At 41.6% G+C, this 19,464-nt stretch overlaps 2 protein-coding genes across 6 annotated transcripts; one reads left to right on the forward strand and one right to left on the reverse strand.

The window, feature by feature from the left end:
* Window positions 1-861: 861 nt before the first annotated feature.
* psme3 (proteasome activator subunit 3) lies at window positions 862-5,829 on the reverse strand. The gene is made up of 10 exons (XM_076094101.1): window positions 5,681-5,829; window positions 4,284-4,316; window positions 4,113-4,175; window positions 3,707-3,811; window positions 3,562-3,610; window positions 2,697-2,815; window positions 2,341-2,477; window positions 1,965-2,019; window positions 1,595-1,681; window positions 862-1,498 (listed from the first exon to the last, which is right to left on the reverse strand). Exons 1-10 carry the CDS (start codon window positions 5,720-5,722, stop codon window positions 1,418-1,420), a joined length of 771 nt encoding a protein of 256 aa, XP_075950216.1. The 5' UTR covers window positions 5,723-5,829; the 3' UTR covers window positions 862-1,417.
* Window positions 5,830-5,941: 112 nt separating this feature from the next.
* nbr1a (NBR1 autophagy cargo receptor a) lies at window positions 5,942-18,680 on the forward strand. Of its 5 annotated transcripts, none has more exons than XM_076094098.1 (22): window positions 5,942-6,105; window positions 6,698-6,760; window positions 7,509-7,527; window positions 7,742-7,764; window positions 8,097-8,279; window positions 9,141-9,218; window positions 9,334-9,557; window positions 9,960-10,079; window positions 10,367-10,642; window positions 11,003-11,162; window positions 11,540-11,788; window positions 13,016-13,129; window positions 13,255-13,330; window positions 13,480-13,590; window positions 13,971-14,150; window positions 14,253-14,402; window positions 14,604-14,755; window positions 14,947-15,440; window positions 15,804-15,889; window positions 16,169-16,273; window positions 16,422-16,513; window positions 17,125-18,680. In XM_076094098.1, the coding sequence occupies exons 5-22, from the start codon at window positions 8,127-8,129 to the stop codon at window positions 17,311-17,313; spliced, it is 3,009 nt and encodes a 1,002-aa protein (XP_075950213.1). In that variant the 5' UTR covers window positions 5,942-6,105; window positions 6,698-6,760; window positions 7,509-7,527; window positions 7,742-7,764; window positions 8,097-8,126; the 3' UTR covers window positions 17,314-18,680. The 5 variants fall into 5 exon arrangements, with proteins under 5 accessions (XP_075950213.1, XP_075950210.1, XP_075950212.1 ...); XM_076094095.1 differs by lacking the exon at window positions 5,942-6,105 and adding an exon at window positions 6,119-6,357; XM_076094097.1 differs by lacking the exon at window positions 5,942-6,105 and adding an exon at window positions 6,119-6,357 and having other exon boundaries at window positions 16,414-16,513; window positions 17,125-17,301.
* Window positions 18,681-19,464: the final 784 nt, after the last annotated feature.

The raw sequence follows: 19,464 nt of genomic DNA on the forward strand, positions 1-19,464 counted from the left end.
GACAGGGAGAGTAGGACATACAGAGAGGGGGGGGGGGGCACTACAACTGCTTCAGGAACATTATGCAACACTTGTACATTTGTCGGCTCCGTGGTTGTTTTTCTCTGTCATGATGTACAGATCTAATTTTATCACCATGTTCCCATCGGGGAAGAACACGAACCTCAGTCTGAGAAAGTGTGTCAGAGGTTGAGCACATTTCCCAAATTGAATCAATTCAGGCTCTCAACCCAAATAGATCTGCACAGATGTTAAGGTGAAAGTTTGGACTGACAAGGTGGGACAAATGTATTTGATAGATGTTCTATTCTAGCTTATTTTAAGGATATTATTGGCAAGTCTAAAGATGTATGCTAACACATGCAGACGTGGACAACTTTTCTCTGCAGGTCGTCATTTTCGGCTTCATCATTTCCCTCGAAATTGTAGTACAAGTATAAAATAGCATAAAACTGAATTACTCCAGTAACATTACCTCAAAATTAATTTGACTTTCTCTCATAATCTACTGGCATTAACAGTCAATAGAGTACATTTTTATTAGATTTTCTTGGAGTTTAAAATGTTTTCTTCTTTATACACTGAGGCTACACTAATGTGTATTTAGTGCAGAACTAACTGCACACAACACAAAGAAAAATCAAACATATACAGTATTATATCCGTATTTCTGTCTGTGTTGTTTCTTCCTTTCCTGCAGACGTACAGAATGACGGAGTGACATCTGCAGGTTAAGAGGAAACATAGCAACGTTTTCCTCAGTTCTAATAAAAAGGTATTTTACTGTGTGCCTGATATTTGCATGAAAACATCAACTTCTCTCCGACATCCAATAAGCAATTTTTGCAAAAACAGAAATGGTTTTCTTTTATCAAAAAACGTTTTATTGAATAGAACGAATGCCTCAACACGAGAGATGCTTCGGTGACTTATGAATTTTCACTGAAAACGAATAAGCCTGTGGATCTGAAACCTGCTTAGTATTCATATGTAATGACTACATTGTGTAATGTATAACATTCGGAGAACAAAATAAATCCACTAAACGCCCTTCCTCCAGATGAAGACGTCCAATATAAGACTTAAATAAACAGAAAACATTCAGTGAAATGAAACAAACCACTCGGCTCTGAATTCTTCTTAAAGATATAAATGAAACTATTTCACAAAGATCTCAGCACAAAAAGTTCAATTCAAATTAAAAGATACAAAGCGCATCTCACCATTTTCCTTCAAAGGGTTTTTAAAACAAGAAAAATATTTTACACTTAAAACAGAAACGTGCGTTGTGTCCGTCTATGTTTTTGTACCGGGTTGTGTTGATTGTACTGAAGTAGGTGGAGGTCTAGTTGTAGTCCAGAGGAACAGGGACTACAACTAGGGGGGGGAGGGGGGGGCTGAGACAGCTGGATGAACATCAGTACAACGCGTCTGTGTTACTGCTTCGAGGCCTCTTGATCTTCTCAATGTTCTTCAGGATCATGTCGTGTAGCGTTACCTTCACGGAGAAATAGGAATACATTGTAATCACGTGGAAAATACGGCTTTAAAACACAAATAAATAAATATTAGACTTCAATAGATAATAACTTACGTATTGATTTCTGAGCTCAGAAACTATAATCTTCAGACTGATGTATTCCTTCTCATCAATCTCGGTTACTGTGCGCCGATAGTCCTCCTAATAAATACATTATATAAAGTTATAATGTGTTAAAGTCATTCACTCAAACGTACAGCACGTCATTTGTGCCTCGAGGGGTCCTTCTCCTCACACTCCACTACTTGCTTTATAACAGCTGTTTTGTGATTTAGTTTATCTATGATCAGCTTCCTGCCAATAGAGTTACAAAATATCACGAGTGAAAGATCAACAATTAATGTATGATAATAAAAACATAATCAGAAGTATTAAATGTCCAAAAGGTCTACTTCATAATTCTTTTCAAATCATTTTCACTTACCACATGTGGATATTTAGCTATTTTAGAAACCAGCTTTGCCCTTGTGATGTAGTATCTAGAAGTAAAGAAGAAGAAGACAAAGATTTGGCTCCGACAGGTGAACCGGCTCAACAATGCAGAACCAAACTGTAGCAGATATAAGGGCTGGGTGTAGAAATAAAATCGATCTGTTGATATGCCGTTTCCCGTGGATGCGTGAAGCTTTAACCCTTTGAGTCTCGGGTGGCCAGCCTTTGGTTCTTATCGCACCAACATCTGGCCACGAGAGAGACGAGCTACTGAAACATCAGTGGTGATACTCAGCACTACAGCCATCTGCTGTGGCACCACGTCCATGCCTGATACTTTATTATGTAGAATTAAGACATCTACGAACCTTGATGTCTGGTCGAGGTAAGACGCTGCCTCTCCTTCAACTGTTCTGAGTTCAGCTACCGTCTCCTCTTGGATTGACACTCCGAAGTTGTTTCCGTCTTCTATCCGGGGGATAAGCAGCTGCACCCACATCTTCACCTGCAGAGGAACAGAAACAAAACAAGAAACTGCTCAGAAAAAGCAGAAAGCAACATTTTCTTTAGATGCCTGGAAAGGATTGCTCAGCATACATGATATCTTTCTTTCACTAATCTTCATTAGTCCAACACTTATTTTACACATTTGCAGCTGTAACACCTCATGCACTCAAAGTAAAATAATATCACTGAGGAGTAGTGCTCTTGTTTCATTACTTACTGTGTTACATTTCTCTATTAGCGTCCTGATCTCTGGTTTGACCTTCTCAATAAGCTCAACGAGGCTTCCGTTGCTCTTCAGCATCCCACCAGGCATGACGAAGACCTTGGTGCCCGTCACTGGAGGAAGAAGGAAAACGGGGTCAAATAATGAAGTTTCCAGCTTGTCAAGAGGAGGCAGGAATGACGGCTGTATCTAAATAAAGTGAAAGGTCTCTTTGTCTGTTCTGTGATTCTCTTAACCGTTCTTCTGACAGCCTTCACACACTCAGGCGTATTTCTGAGGACCAGAGGAAGTGTCGAGTGTGAGCTCTGGAGATCTACAGGAAGGATTGTTTAGTAGTGTGTTGTGTACTCGCTGTGTAGTGCATTAAGAGGAGTCCCCCTATCAGCTGATACACGGCTGAATGGCATGCTGGGTACAGCTCGTTCTCCATCGACAGAATATCCATGACCGTACATTCTCTTAAATGTTTGTGTGCACATGAAAAATAAGAGTAAAAGTACGGAGTCTGACGTCAACCCACACAGAGAACAACGTAACGCAACTGATCTGCCCGAACATTAAAGTATTGTTGAAGCAAGATAGAGTTTTTGGTCTTAACTAAACCACATATACTTTAGGTATTTGTGAAGCAAATTTCTATTAACAACATGCTGCATACAGCTTTCTCTCCATCGCTTGTTACAATACATTAAAGAACAGATAAAGAAAGAGAAACCGGAGCTTAGGGGACATATTTATTAGTGATTCTCTCGATTTCTTGGACCTGGAATATACTTTAAATTGTGTACATCCAGCCAGAAAACAGTGTGTAGCATGGAGGGTTCTTTCACTTTAAGTCTGTTTGACCTCTTTTACTCACCCATGTCCTCCCCACCTCCATCCTCCAGCTTTCTCTTTTTGGCATTTTGCTGTGGAACAAGAGAACAACAGGCTCAGGCTGCACTCTCACACAGTAGTTACTAAAAGCTTCCAGGATTCAGTTAAGCTCTGTCGTGGAGCCTCACCGCTTCTAGTCCGTCTTGCAGGTTTGAGAGCAAAATGGGGTCCGGCACCGTCAGGTTTATCTCCGAGTGTATCTCCTTCAGGTCAGCGATGTTTATGATTGGATCCTGAAAAACATCAAAGATACTAGCTGAACATCTTTCATTTACAAACTATGCTCTGCGCCTTGAGAAGATTACTAGACGTACTGAACACTTCTTGTCTTTGTAACAACTTTAAACCCAAAATGGACGAACTATAAACCGAATGAACTCAACTACCCATAAACACTTTCTCTGTTACTTTCCAAGAAGCTTATTTTATCATGAGATATAGAGTATATACATCTACAGAGATCTATTTATCAAATAACACTTAAAGATGTAAGACTATACATTGTGTATTTAGTTGAATGAACCTGTAACTGACCTTTAAGAAGTGGTCAAGCTCCAGCAACTTCTTTGGGAAAAAACTTGCAACTAACTCTTCTGCCTGAAAGAAATGCAAACTTTTAGTGGCTTAAAAACCAAATGTTTTTTATAGCCGTGTGTGAAACAGCGGCCACAATATATCTGGTTTTAGATGTTAAACGATACTTACTTCTGAAGTGATTCGTTCCCTGAAAGCGTCAACCTGCAAACATGAAAGACAAGAGTCCAAATATCAGACCAGCTGCAGCACTGAATATGTAAATCCACTCATGTATTTAGCAATGGTGCAAGTAACCAAGGACATCAACACAAGCACTTAAGTACACATTTGAGATAGAAGTAATTTACTTGAGTACTTCCCTTTTCTGTAACTTTATACTACACTACATATAAGAGGCACATCTTTAACTCTTTACTTCACTACATTTGTCTGACAGCTTTAGATACTTTCCAGATTACAATATCCATTAATGTCAAGTTAAAACACAACAATTGTACGTGAATGTTTTTGCTGAACTAAATGTTTCTTTATGTGTTGAGAAAATTATTATTACAAAAAACTAAATACAATTATTTAAAAACCCAATTGGATGAGCTGGAAAATGCATCATCACAAAGCTGAAAACAAACAGCGACACTACCAACGTACGATGATCTTATAGAATATGATGCATTGCTGGATATTAAACTACCCAACAGCATATAAAGGAGTTACAATTAGCACAACCTTAAACATATACAGCAGTGAAGTCAACATACACAATAATGCAGCAGTAGTATTAATCCAGAAACATCATATATAAAAGTTAAACACTGACAGGGAACATTTTACTGCACAATGAGTACTTTGACTTGTGTCACTTTAAGTAGATTTTACTGAGAGATATTTTCGTTATGGAGTACTTTGACTTGCAGTGAAGAGGTTTCACAGTGTTGTAGTGCTTTTAAATAAGTATTATTAAAGGATATGAACAACGTTAACGTTACTTCTTCCACCACTGATATACAGTTATCACCATGGACTCTACACATGTAGCTAGAATACATGTTTAAAGCTATAACATCATAACATGACGCAGGTGTGATAACGGTAGCTTGTTGAATAGGTAGACAGGTAGATAGATAGACAGACAGACAGACACTTTATTTATCCTGCAAGGGGAAATTTGTTCGCTACAGCAGCATTATGGTACAGGTAAAGCAATAAGAGTAACAGAGAAAAAAATACTCAATATATACAAAAAAAATAGAATAATATTAAATTAACTAAATAAATTGGCTAACTTGGTAGCTAAGGCCTTTTTGGGGCATGTACTCCTCCAATATGAGTTATTTTTACGCTGTAACGTAAACGTCCCTTTAGATCAACATGGAGCTTCACGTTACTGTGACACTGTACCTGTCGGGAGGTTTGTTGTAACAAGCCGGTTAGCCACTGTTAGCTAGCTGCTATTAGCCTTGAGTTCTCATAACATGCTACAAAAACGTGGCTAACATGCTAGCAGGCAAAATGGCAACAACACGTCGTATAACCTCAACTAGAGCTTCCAAAAACACAAACCGTACCTTGGTTTTAATTTCATTGTCCACCTTGAGAAGTGAAGACATCTTATGTGATCAAAATAGGCGAAGAAACGATTGTTCCCAACAACAGTGTGGCTTATTTTAGCTGTCAGCCACACTTTTGTGAGCTTAAAGATGACGTCATAGACACGCGACAGAGGAAAGGGGAAGGGGGAAAAACGATGTTTTGACTGCGGCTGCGCATCGTATTTATTTTATTTTTATTTATTTTTTATCATTATTATTTGGTTTGTTTTATTTTGGGGTAAAGATTGTAAGGCTATTGTCTGATCCACACTTCGGAGCAAAAGGTGGCGGTAATGCACCAATAAGATGGATGTCAACCGCCGTAAAACCAGAAGAAGAAGAAGAAGAAGAAGAAGAAGAAGAAGAAGAAGAAGAAGAAGAAGAAGAAGAAAAAGAAAAAGGTGTTTTGACTGCGCCTGCGCGGAAACGTCATCGTATTTTTCTTGACGCAGCTGACGATGTAAACAAGAAAAGACAGTCGAGGGCAACAGGGATCAAATAGGCCGGTGTCACCGCAAACGATCGCCGTTATATGCTCATAAACGGCTGACATGGGGCTGCCTGTTACGATTAAAGTGAATTTCCGGGGTAATGTGAAGCGATTTCTGGCTCAGGATTTGGACAAACTGGAGTGGGAGTCCGTGGAAGCCTGGGTGAGCTAATGCTAGCTAGCTGAGCGTGTTGTGGCTAAAAACGCTGGCGCAGTTTGGTGAAAAGCAGGCCCGAGACGTGGCCTAGACACGTAAACAATAGACCACCTGAAGGACAGTCGACACTGTCACGACACAAATGTACACGAGTATATCTTCTTAAAATAGCTTCGAGAAATCCGAAAGGAGAGGGCACAGTTCGCTATAATGCGTTTGTTACAGTAGCTAGTAGAGGTATTTTTCAACGTGCCATTATTGATGTTTTCATATCACGCGCGAGGGGGGGGGGGAGAAAAAGTTAATATTTAATAATTTGCTCATCAATCCACTCTTTATATTTCAGATCAAAGCATCTTTCGGGATCAACCACTTTCAAGTGAAATACTTCGATGAGGATAACGACGAGGTAAGGGAGTGTAAACAAATGTGTGTGTGCGTATCTACCAATGGTGGAATGTGAGAAAGTAGAGAAAGAGATAGTTACTTTAGTAATCCCACAAGGGGACATTTTGTGTACAAGTACATTTTGTGTACAAATTCAAAAGTACATGTACTTTACTTGTTTATTTCCATTTTATACTTCTATATTTTTCCTCGCTACATTCATTTGGCAACAGCACTTTGCAGATTCTGACTATCAACTAACAAATTATGATGTATTATTATGGATTAAACTAGCTGAAATTAGACATATATATATATATATACACTTACATATTTATCAGGGACAGTGCACATTTATCAATATTTAAGTTTCCACCTCAGTGTAAATGTGCCAGAGTTAGCTAATGAGCTCATTTGTATCTGTAGTCCCTAGACAGCTATTACAAATACAGCCTTAGCACACAATGCAAAAATATACTATAAAATACAGTAAAAATAGATTCATTACAAAGGTAGAAGATAGATATACTTTATATATAACAATACAGAGATGAGGTAGTATGATTACAATATAATATATGTAATATTATTCTGAAATGAAGAATGCAAAACTTTTACCTATAACAGAGTTTTTCCTACACTGCTGCTACTTTCACTTTAGTAAAAGATCTGAGTACTTCTTCCACCACTGGTTTTGACATTCATTGCAAACTTATAATGATGTTTAAGTTCATTGACTCATTCTGATCTCATTCGCTCTTTTATTTCAGATTTGTATAAACTGTCAAGGTGAGAAAAATACTTGTTTTCATGACGTATCTGAAGTAGAAGATAAGCAAGAAATGTGAGATAAATATTTAAATAGAAATGTTGATGGCTAGATGGTAAATATCACTGTTACAGCAACGTAGAGAAAAAAGACAATGAGCATAAACACTATAAAATACTTACAAACAATAATGATCACGAAGCAAACTTACTGTTAATTTGCTTTTTGTTTCAGATGAATATGAAGAAGCCATCAAGGTACTGGGACACTGCTGGATTTCTGTGGAATAGCGAAGACGATCTTAAATTTCACTAAGACTAACAATGTCACTAAGTACACAAGTAACTACACAAGTGCAGAGATCATGAAGTATATGGGAAACTTTAAACATCAGTAATATCAGTAGAAGTCAGTCAACCTTCTCTGCATGAATGAAGAGAGGAAAGAAAATACTCTCTAAGCACAAGACAAAATATGACCTCATACATCATATAGACAAGATGTTCTTTGTTAGTGTACTTAGTACAAATATGTACTTGTTCCGGTGTAGCAACGTTCACATTCTTGTGTCGTGTGTTTGATTCGACAGAGCGCAGAGAAGCAGGGGAACCAGTTGCACATGAACGTGTACAAGATGAAAGGTCAGGCCTGTGGAGGCCCACTGAAGACGGAGGTGAAGGAGCTGAAGGGAGACCTGCGGCCTGCTCCTCCTTATCCATCGAGGGTCAAAACGGTGGACAAAGGAACACAGGTCACCCCAGAGAGAGAAGCTGTAAGGAACCAAGATTATTCTCCTCTTCCTCCTCTCTTCTTCTTCTTCTTCTTCTTCTTCTTCTTCTTCTTCTTCTTATTATATCCTCACATGTGCAGTAACTTGAGCCACAGTAGATTTACATTCTGCTACTTTGATTGTTTTGGATCCTGTTGTGTCACTTCTGGAATAATTTTGATGTGGTTTTTGCCTTAAATCAAAAAGGAAAGTTCCCTCTTACCTGTTATTTTTTTATTGTTAAATTATATTTAAAACAAATGTACATTTATTTTTAAATGATTAATTAAAATGTTTAAAACATTTTGTTTTTTGATTTTTTTTTAAAATTTATTTTATTCGTAATTGTTATATATTGTTAGACATTGTTTTCGCAGTTTAAGTAGGAACTATTTTCTCTCTACCGAACTACACCCTTCCACCTTATCACCGCGCAGGAGGACGCACCATCTACATACGCGATACCGTTAGCTCACCTAGCATCACCGAGCTAGCTAACGTTACGCCATTAATGTTTACATCTCGCGCTGTCACGAGCAGTAGGAGACGCACGCTGTCTTCTGCGCGGTGATACGGTTGGCGGGTGTAGTTCGGTTGAAAGAAAATAGTTCCTACAGAAAACTGCTAAGAAACATCGCTTTTTAGTTTTTTAAATATATTTTTGGCGCTTTGAGAACCACAAGCCGAGATGTATTATTAGCACTAACTAGAGATTTGGAGGTGAACTAATAACACTCTATAATTGCCTTCATATTTATCTGGCAATATAGGACTTTTTACAGGATTTGTGGTGTCAGTTTGTGTGTAATTATTAAAAAATAATTGAGCATGTGTTTGATGCCAGCCTGATGTATTTTGACACAGGTCACAGTAAAGGACAACAAGGGGAACAAGCCAGAAGATGAGCCACCACCCATGTGGTTTAGATCATACATGGAGAAGGTTAGATTTAAATTTATGTATATATATATATTTTTTTTAAATATTTTTAGTTTGATGCACAATTACTATAAAGGTCATGTTTGGCTCTTACGAACATAAACTCTTGTTTTCATAGTTTAAAGATGAGGTGGTGAAGGAGGTGGTGGAGAGGATGTGCAGCGACTTCTCTGGCCAGTGTTGCACCCACAAGTCATCCGACGGGCCCCTGGAGGCCAGTGGGGCGAGTGGCGGTCCTATAGGGCCCAGACCGGGCCCCTCCACCTCGTCTGGGTCCCTCGGCTACACCCCGAACTGCAGCAGCTGCCACAAACTCACCTCTGAAGGGGCGTACAAGTGCAGGTACGGCCACGAAGATAAGATTCAGGCGGCAACAAAAGTGCATTAAAGCTGCATTCTCTCTACTGACCATCAGGGGGCGACTCCTCTGATTGTATAGAAGTCTATGAGAAAATGACTCTACTTCTCTCTTGATTTATTACCACAGTAAACATTGTAAACATTGAGTTTATGGTCTCAGTTTCTAGTTTCAAGTCTTCTTCAATTATGGTCCATTTAGAGTCAAATAGACTATAAAGCAGAGTATGCTTTAGGGCGCTATCAGAGCCGAATACAGCAAGTCGTTGACGGACAAAATCGAGTTTGTTCTTTGACTATGACATGATTTGTTCTGCATGTCCTGTGTTCTTTGAGCAGCTTTATGAGTATCCATATCAATGCTTTTGTTGTCCCGTTCCCTGCCAGTGTGTGCCCGTCCTGCATCCTGTGTGAGATGTGCAGACACAGCCATGACCCCAGCCACAACCTCGTGAGAACCAAGACACCTCTCTCCATCCCTGAGCATGGAATGTCGGGAGAGTTGAGGTAAACCCCCTCCCCAAGAACCGAGGATCAATCTTCCCACTTCTTGAAACTATAAGACATTTGTACTTGCAACAGTGCTAGCCCTTTTTTCTTTTTTTTTTTTGCTATCACTTCTTCTGCATAAAATGGAGAAAAGCATAAATAAGAATAGACGCAAAGCAGGACTGCAAAAAAATGTTTTAGCAGCTAGATTACTGTAATCATGATGTGTGTGTATGTGTGTTGTTCTTGGAAAATAAACTCTTGATAGTCAACAAATAGGTGTTCCTGATGACATTTCAAACCAGGTTCCCAAGGCGAGGAGACAGGACAGTGCGCAAGGCCGAGCGACAGCGCCTCAAAGCTGAAAGGAGGCAGCTCAGAGCTGAAGTGAAGGAAATCAAGAAGAAACTGAGAGTGGAGAAGAGGGGGCCGCAGTGGAGCGGGCCTTCTACCTCAGGCAGAGCCAACCTGACACACACGGTCTCCGCGTCCACGCAGGTCCCGGCCCTGCCCCCCCCTGCCGCCTCAGAAACAGCCTCAGGTCCAGCCCCGGTCCCCGATCCCCAGGCCTCCAGTCCAGAGTAAGCGCCACCTCGGAAGGGCGTCCGACAGTGCTGGGTACCTCGAACCCAGCATGGATGCAATAAAGTCCCTTTTTTTTTTTTTTTCAAGAAACAGAAATCAAAAATATGCCATCTTTGTAATCTAGTCTGTATGAGTGTGTCGCTGGCTGCTCTGGGGTGGTGGAAAATGTTGGAACTACCTCAATGTGAAAACTGCTGCTGCTGCTTCATAGATTTTCTAGGGAAAAAAATTTGCTTTTGAGCTGCAAAAAAAAAAATCTGGGGTCCTGCTTTTTTGATTCGTAGACAACAAAAGAGAGATGGGTGTTATAAGAAACCAGGGCTATTTTCAACAATGCTCTGTACACTTGAAACTAGGGGTCCCGGGGTCTCGCACACGTCCTTGGTTCCCACAATGGCCGCCTTGTTTCTGGATGAAAATCTGCCGGACGGCACCCGTCTGGAGCCTGGAACCAAGTTCATCAAATACTGGAAGATGAGGAACTCGGGCACTATCAGCTGGACGTCAGAGACCAAGGTACCCCTCCCACCCGCCGAGAAGGACCGCTCCGCTCTCTCTTTGCTTCCCCCCCCCATCCCCATCCCCCACTGCTTCACTTCCAGCTTGAGTCCTCGCTCAGCTCATTGCCTTCTTCTTATCCTCTAACACCAGCTAAGATGTCTTACCTAGCCTAATACAACTAATGCCCTTTCTGTGTGAGATGTTTATGATTTGAATTCAGTTGAATCTGTGTTTTAAGATTTTATGTCTTTGTACGAGTGTGTGTGTGTGTGTGTCCCTCACTTGAGCCATTATTATTTTCCTGCCCGAGTGACTGGCTGCATGCTCTTGTCTTTGTGCTTTTTTTTCGCACGTGGATTCCTATGTTGTGTTTTGTGTGTACGTGCACCCAGCTAGTGTTCATGTGGGGGAACCTCGGCCTGGCGTCAGAGGAGAGGAGGGAGGTGCCCGTCCCGTTGCTGCTGCCGGGACAAGTGGGAGTGGTCAGTGTGGCCTTTGTCGCTCCCGTGACGGAGGGGACGTACACCTCCCACTGGCGGCTGGCGCACTGCGGCTGTCAGTTTGGCCCGCGCGTCTGGTGCAGCATCGTGGTCAACGCCGGTGACGGCCACAACGCAGCCGGGCACCAGAGCAAAGGACCGGCAAGTCTGATACCCAATGACACCCTGTAGAGCTGCAGCGACAGCGTCAACTGTTGACACGCGCGTCTACACTACGGCTTTATTTACCAAGTAGATTCACTCAAGTGCTGTACCCAAGTACAACTGTTGAGGTACTTGTACGTTACTTGATTTTATGCTACTTTATACTTTAACTCCACTACATGTATATGTAGTTACTGGTCATAGAGATTATGGTTTTGCATAAAAAGAAATGAACAATCATCCTGCCAACACACCGTCCACCGGTTGCAACAGTCCAAATGTAAATCCACTCATTCCTCCCTCGCTGAACGCGGTCGCAGAGTTAAGGTTCATTAGACTTGAAGTGGGTTCATTGAGCCGTGGTGGAAAACAACCATAAATACTGTAATTAAGCACAAACTGAAGGTATGTACTACTTTATGCACTTCCCTTTCATGGAACTTTAGACTTGCAATTCAGAGGGAGTTATTGTATTTTTTACTTCATTTTATTTATTTGAAAAATACAGTAACTAGTTACTTTGCAGATTAATATTCTACATTTAACAAACATTGGATAATCTTGTAAAATACTCCAAATTGTTCTGATTAAACTAGTAATTCCCAGCTGGTATGAAGGTTTTGAATGTTACTTACAAAAAGTCTGGAGCCTCTTCTCATGTTTCAGATGATCTTCTGTCTCATATTGTTTCATTTAAATAAAATAATTTAAATAACAGTTTGAGGCCCAAAGAGGGAAAAACATCCAACAGTTTTTACATAAAAGACAAAAGTTAAAAAACATGAAAACAGATTTGTGTAGCAGAACTGTATTTCTACATTGTGGTTTCAAATATTTTTATTTGGGCAACACTTTTGTCTATACAATTTTGGGAATTACATTGTTTACTGATTAAAATAGAAAAGACAGAATAAACCAGTCGCACCACTGTATTTTTATATTATATATTATATTTATGGATCGGAGTACTTCTTCCACCACAAATACTTTTTCTTTAAAGTATCTAAATATCAAATTAAGAGTTCAACGTGAATATGTCCGTATAAGACGGTCTGTGTACGTCCTGGTTCCAGAGTAATAAAGGAACCGTTTACTGTGAACTTGGATGTTTGTGATTAGCATTTGAATCCTTAAAGGGACAGCGCACTCGTGTGTTACTCTAGAGCTCCTCTCTCAGTGCACACTGTCCTGATACTCATGATGCCATTCTTGTGTGTGCTTCAGAAGGAGGAGGTGAAGGAGCAGGAGGTAAGGTCCCAGGACAGCGGCCCTGGTTTCCCTGTAGACCTGAACCACGAGGACTACTACTTCCCCTCGGTCGACCTGCTGACTGCACAGGTGCACACTCACAAAACGCCTGATATCAGCTCCCTGCCACATGTAGTTACAGTCCACACTCTGCAGATTGATCAGCGATCAGGAGAACCGCGTTCATACTTCCTGCATGTCTTTGGTTCTTTTAGGATCTGCTGTCGTTTGAGTTGCTGGATATAAATATTGTGCAAGAGCTGGAGAAGGTTCCTAACAACACACCTGAGGGTACGTAATGAATGATGCTTCAAACACTGGAGAAAATTATTTAATGGAAGGTTCATTCTGTAACTTAACTCCTTCCAAAATGATTGCTACACGCTAATATGCATATCCTCTAGTTTTCACACTGTGTTGTGTGTCCACCTGCTCTGTAGATTTGACGCCCTGCATATCTCCTCTGTCCCATGATGCACCGGTGTTGGAGAAGGCCATCATTGCACGGATTAAAGAAGAAGCCGAGGTCACGGGGGTCCGAAAGCTCTTTGGTGAGAGGGGTCGAGAGTACGGTGTGTGTCTAACAGCACGGATGTGAAGTGAGCTGATGCAGCTTCAGTGAGAGAGAGAAAAATAATGTCTAAGTAGGTCGTGGATTATTTAAGCAGAAACGTCTTTAAGCTGATTAATAATAAGTCAACTCTCACTGGAGACATTTTAAAGGGTAACTCCACCAATTTCATTTTTTTAGGCTAGCTAGGCGTTTGAGACAACTCTCAGATTGAACTGTCAGCGGTTGAGTTGCATTGTGGGTAATGTAGGCACCTGATTATGACAGGAAAGAACAACGGGTGGAGAAAGAAACACTGGTTCCGCTGTGAGTGTGTCAGTGATGTGAATCAGTGGATTCCTCTTTTATTGTTTCGTCTAGGAGTCAAACTGAGGCAGCAGAGGGAGCTGCTGGAGCCTGTGACCCAGGAGGAGGACCGGGAGGAGGAGATCAGTGGAGCCCAGTTCCTCTGCGAGACGGTGATCCGCTCCCTCACCTTGGAGGAGGCCCCCGATCACAGACCTCCTCGCAGAGCCCAGCACAGCATCCACAAACCACAGGGTGAGGAGCCACAGTGTTGTTGTATACCGTCACCAAAACCATCACATTAGTGCAGCACGTGCAGTATAATGAGGTACTCAGACGTTTGCTTTTTTATTCCAGTTGTTTCCCGCGGCACCAGCTTCTGCTTCGAGAGAGTTGTCGAGAAGACGGAGACGGTGCAAGAAGGAAGTGAGGAGATCTGCGCCATTAGACTGGAAAGTTCAGCTCTGCCTCTCAACCAGCTGACCCAGGAAGATGAGATAAAGCCAGGTAAGAGGACAGCTTCCAGGATTCATGTTTTTCCCTCATGGCTTATTTTTCTGTTGTCTTTTCTACATTGACACATATTTAAAAAAACAGGTTTGATTTAACTTCAGAATAAGAATAGTGAGTGCGATAGACAGTTGTATGTCGTAACTTTTGTAGTAATGAGTTAATTGCTATTTTTAGATGCTTATTTTTTTCCTTCAGTTCTTCTGCCGGAACCAGCAAATGAAAACCTACATATCAGTTCACATGATGTCGAGGAGGAAGAGGTTCTGGTCCTGGAGGACATGCAGAACATGAGGGATGTTCACGAGGAGAAAGAGGAGGGTGGAACCAAAGGAGAAGACTGGGAGGAGGTGAGGTTTTAAACCCTCATATGCTAACACTTGTGTTTTAAAGGACGAACTGATCACACATATTTTCAAGCAATGATTCTTAAAAGGGAAGATCCCAGAGAAGAATGTTGATTCTGATACACAATAAGATTGTGTGTGTAGTCGTTCTCCTGTAATGAAGTCCGCCATCTTCTCCTCCTTCTCTGTCTCAGGTCAGCAGCCAGACCTCCTCGGTCTCCTCCTGCGACGATTACATCATCGTCCTCCCAGACTGCTTCGACACCAGCCGGCCTCTGGGCGAGTCCATGTACAGCTCCGCCATGTCGCAGCCTGACGCCGCCGCTGAGACCGACTCAGCCGACCCTGAGGCCGACTCAGCCGACCCGGACGTAGAGCAGCAGCTGCAGGAGGAAGAGGAGGAGGAGGAAGAGGAGGAGGAAGAGGTGGAGGTGGAGGAGGAGGAGGAGGAGGAGGAGTCCGACTCCGAGGTGGCACCTCTGAGAGAGAGGCAGCAGGAGGCGGTCGACGCTGAGGATTCACCCGTGAACACGTGGCCTCCGGCTATCCCGCCGAGACTCAGCAGCGTGAACCAGATGCTGTGCGCCTCCCAAACGCTGGACGCCGTGACGCTCACACCCGAGGTGGTTCCACCGCCGCCGGTGCTGCCGGAAGTCCTGGTGCCCCCACCGGCCCTCTACTCACCCAGGTGAGATCAGTCAAACGGTCCCTGTGCAGCTTAGAAACCTGTTTACAAACGTGTTAACAATGTTATAGATATTTTCTATATATATTGTGTGTATTTAGGCTGGATTACTGAGAGACTTTATGTTCTCTTGCTTCAAACTGCTCCAAACACTGTCAGGTATACACACAAGTGAAACGGGATTCTTAGTGTGTATTTTGAAAGTGAAAAATGTTCTTGTCGTAAGAACAGAAAGTGAAGAACTAAATGTAAACATGTATAATCGAAAATATCATGCATTTCCATCTGTTTTTTCATTTCTTTCATAAAATATTCACATTTTGGGTTTCCTGGATCTCCCTGCTTATTATTATTTACTGTGTTCAGGTCTGAGGCACTGTACCTGGCTGAGGACCCCAGTCCTCCAGCCTGTGATCCATATGAGCCACACCAACCCAGGGTCCACCTAAATGGTGAGTTTTACTATTTGAATCACTGGATAGAAGCAGTGTATCATCAGTACATGCTGACTCAGAAGCAGTATTAATGTCTTTACCAGTGTTTTTAAGGTGTTACATAAATGAGACTTTGATTGTTTTGACTTCAGTGTTGCATCACAGAAAGGAAACATATTTTGTCCTTTGTGGGGAGACAGGAAGTGAGATAACACGCATGTTTCCAGGATTCATTGCCTCAGCAGAATGCTCTGTTCCTCCTCTAATATTATTTCCTTTTTTACTTGTGTTCTGCAGTATCATCTGGTCTGTCAAGATCAGCCGGCTCAGCATCCAGTGCCTTTGAGACGTATAACCCCAGACCCAGCAACGCTTTGCAGCCAAGGTGCATTACAACAACACGTAAAATGAAATTCTCTTTCGTGTTTCATCATCTTTTTACGCAACAACCCAAATAATATCTAGAAGTCTGACTGGAACACGTCGTTCTCTGACATCCTCTTATGTAACCCATAATAACCACATCCCTGTTTTTATACAAGGGGCCAAGGAGGCATCACAGAGGGACTCGTCAAGGGGGCCCTCTCTGTGGCAGCGTCCGCTTATAAAGCGCTCTTCACTGGACCAAACTGCTCGATACAGGTACATCACACAGACACTCGTATTCCTACATGTTTAAAATCACCCAGCAGTCATGTGCAATCTTTAGTTTGTGGTAAGTTGAGGATTCACACCAGTCTGGAGGGCTGAAGAGCTGTCCAAAAATGTTATCAATGTGGGAGGAACATGTGAGAGATGCGTCACATTTCCAGGATCTCATGAGTTTTTTCCAGTTTTTTCCACATTTCCAGGATCTCATGAGTTTTTTCCACATTTCCAGGATCTCATGAGTTTTTTTTGTGATCCCAAAGTTTCATCAGCGTTTCCCCAAAAATGTGCTATAATGCAACAATTTAAAAAATCTGTAAATTCTGATCATATTTAAAGCGGGAAAATCTATATTTTTATACCACCAATAGATCTAATTTCTATACTTAATGTGAAAGACGTTGCTTGTAGTTATTTTTTATTTTTATGTGGAAATACGTGATAAAACTGGAAAGCATTGTTCCAGTTTGACGGGGTTTGGGGAGCTGCAGGATTGAATTCACATTCATTCTTGCAAAGAGGTTTATGCATCCGACTAGTAGTGGCGAGGACAGACAAACTCACCCACACAATATGGTCCCCCCCCCCTCTCCGTTGTGTTCCAGCGAGGCATCGACCCGGCCACCAGGCAGGACCCTTCCCTGATGGCGATGCTGCTGGAGATGGGCTTCAGAGACCAGCGGCTCAACCAGCAGCTGCTGAGGAAGCACGGCTACAGCCTGCTGCACACCGTCAACGAGCTGGTGCAGATGGCCGAGGACGGCCAGAACAGAGCGGTCAACAATCACCACTGAGGGGGGGGGGGGGGGGGGGGGACAGGCTACTGAGACGCTGTGGAAGCATTTGAACATAATGTAAAGAGAATATTTAGATTATAACCTGCGTATCTCTCACCCTTTTACAGTATTTAGCTTTATTTTGAAAAGAGGAGACAAAGAATTCACAATGGGTGCAATTGATTGATTTACCAAAGGGTGGCTACTTTATTTGGACCAAGAGTAACGATAACGAGACGCTGTTGATTAACGAGAAAACCAAAGGATGAATGGCTTCTCCTGCCTTTTGCCTTTTTTAATTTAGCTTCAACAGTAACCGTATACACACACATGTAAATTATGAGTAGTGGTCCACCTTTGCCACGACGTGTTTACCGGGGGCCACGGGGCCCTCTGCGTTGGTGAAAGGGAGCAGGAGCTGTAGTTTGAAAGTGTCTTTCAGCTCTTCATCTTAGTGTTCGTATGGCTGTCGTAGCTGCTTCCCCCTCGGCGCTGAAAACATAATTCTTTGGACAGGGCTTGGCTAGATTCTTCTCACAAATAGAGCAATGAAATATTAATATTATTGAATGTCATAAAAAAACAAAAAAACAATAGAACTGTTCTGAAGAGCCGGCTCTCATCTGGAGACGATCGCTGCTGAAGCTGCGTGGGTGTGAAGGGGTCAGCGGTGCAGCAGCGGGAACAACAAATATTTAAAGACTTTTCTTCGATTACCGTAGTGAAATCTGCCTAAACAATGCAATCTTTTTTCTGTATCAGAGTACTGTTATTTTAGACGTTGACATGTGGAATGTATAAAAAAAATTAAAAAAAACAGTCCGAGCAGATCACCGCTTCGGACTCGGGATGTTTTCTACCGCTTTTTAGGAGACGCCTGCATGACAGGTAGAGGCTTTAGAGATGAGTCGTGTTCTCGTGGTCTTAGCACAGTCACGGTAGAAAATGTCCGCTTGGCGTCATCGTTCAACAACCCACCTCCCCCCCTCCCCCTCACTTTGCCTTCATCTTCATTCAACACTAATCCAAGCCGAGATGTCACTAACTACACATTCCTCACTCTCACAGTGAAACAAAGTGTTTTATTTCAATGCATTGCCTTCATGATCATTAGTTTACTGAAATCTACATGTGGTGGTTTGACGTTTGTGGTGTGAGTGTGCAGAGTTAATGTCTAGTTATTTTTTAAATTATTTCTCCTGTGTGTGGTTGAGGATTATTTGTAACCATCTCTTCTTCTGTTGATCGTTCATCCTTTAAAGAATCCTGCTCTAGAGAATAATTCTGAATATATCTTACTATGCTTGTCAAATTATTCCTCTGTCAGAGTGTACACATTAAAGTCCCTTCTACTGTCAATCCGCCAATAAACTATTTGCACATCTCTCTCGTCTCTTTCTCTGTTAATGACAAACGTCTGAATGTAGGTCATGCCTCACTTTACACGCTTAGTTTTTACAGGTTAACTGGATGGTGTCAAAAGTACAGAGGTTGTATACGTTAAGAGTACTGATTATACTGCATTTTTGACCGAATGAGGTTGAGTTTAACATCTTTTTAATAACCCTTGTGAACGTTAAAGCTGCTTAGCTAAGCAGGCAAATGCCCCAGGGCCCTGAACCGTCATAGAAGAAGTACTCTGACCAGTTACTCAAGTAAAAGTAGGAGTACAATAATCCAAAAATACACCAGTACAAAGGCCCTCAATTCAAAATGTTACTTAAGTATTATCGGCAAAATGGGGCTTTAATGGATACAAAAATGTTGAATTATTCCTTCATTTTAGATGAAGTTAAAAGTGTTTTTTTGAAAGCCATTGCTGGATTAAAGATGAATTAACTACATGTTATGGTTTATGCGTTTCTCGCTCCGTCTGAAGGTAAATGAATCCATTTAGCAGCACCACAAACAAATCAACATATGTTTGTTTAATCTGAAGGAGGAATCATTGACAGACGCATTAGTCTTCTTGTAGCCCAATAAACCCTAATTTAACTCGACTACAAGGAGAATTGGCGCATTTCCCAAAGTGTCAACGTTTTGCTTTAAGGTTGGGCTTAAACTATAACGCTTTATAATTTGTGCTTCATGCCTAGTTATGGGGGACAGAATATGACTTAAGTATAAATAAATAAATGTATAAATATTGAAACATTCATTTATTCATTC

Source organism: Anarhichas minor, unplaced genomic scaffold, assembly GCF_050575085.1.
Source record: "Anarhichas minor isolate MPS153535 unplaced genomic scaffold, ASM5057508v1 ptg000017l, whole genome shotgun sequence".
Lineage (NCBI taxonomy): Eukaryota > Metazoa > Chordata > Actinopteri > Perciformes > Anarhichadidae > Anarhichas > Anarhichas minor.

What these genes read in the sequence shown, in the direction of transcription:
- psme3 (XM_076094101.1), bottom strand. Translation starts at nt 5,722, where the DNA reads ATGTCTTCACTTCTCAAGGTGGACAATGAAATTAAAACCAAG. An exon ending in TGGAGGTGGGGAGGACATGG is followed by an intron (nt 2,816 to 3,561) that starts GTGAGTAAAAGA and finishes TTCTTCCTCCAG; the next exon opens with TGACGGGCACCAAGGTCTTC. An exon ending in TACCTCGACCAGACATCAAG is followed by an intron (nt 2,020 to 2,340) that starts GTTCGTAGATGT and finishes CTTTACTTCTAG; the next exon opens with ATACTACATCACAAGGGCAA.
- nbr1a (XM_076094095.1), top strand. Translation starts at nt 6,256, where the DNA reads ATGGGGCTGCCTGTTACGATTAAAGTGAATTTCCGGGGTAATGTGAAG. An exon ending in GCTGGACGTCAGAGACCAAG is followed by an intron (nt 11,163 to 11,539) that starts GTACCCCTCCCA and finishes ACGTGCACCCAG; the next exon opens with CTAGTGTTCATGTGGGGGAA. An exon ending in AAGGTGCATTACAACAACAC is followed by an intron (nt 16,274 to 16,421) that starts GTAAAATGAAAT and finishes CAAGGGGCCAAG; the next exon opens with GAGGCATCACAGAGGGACTC.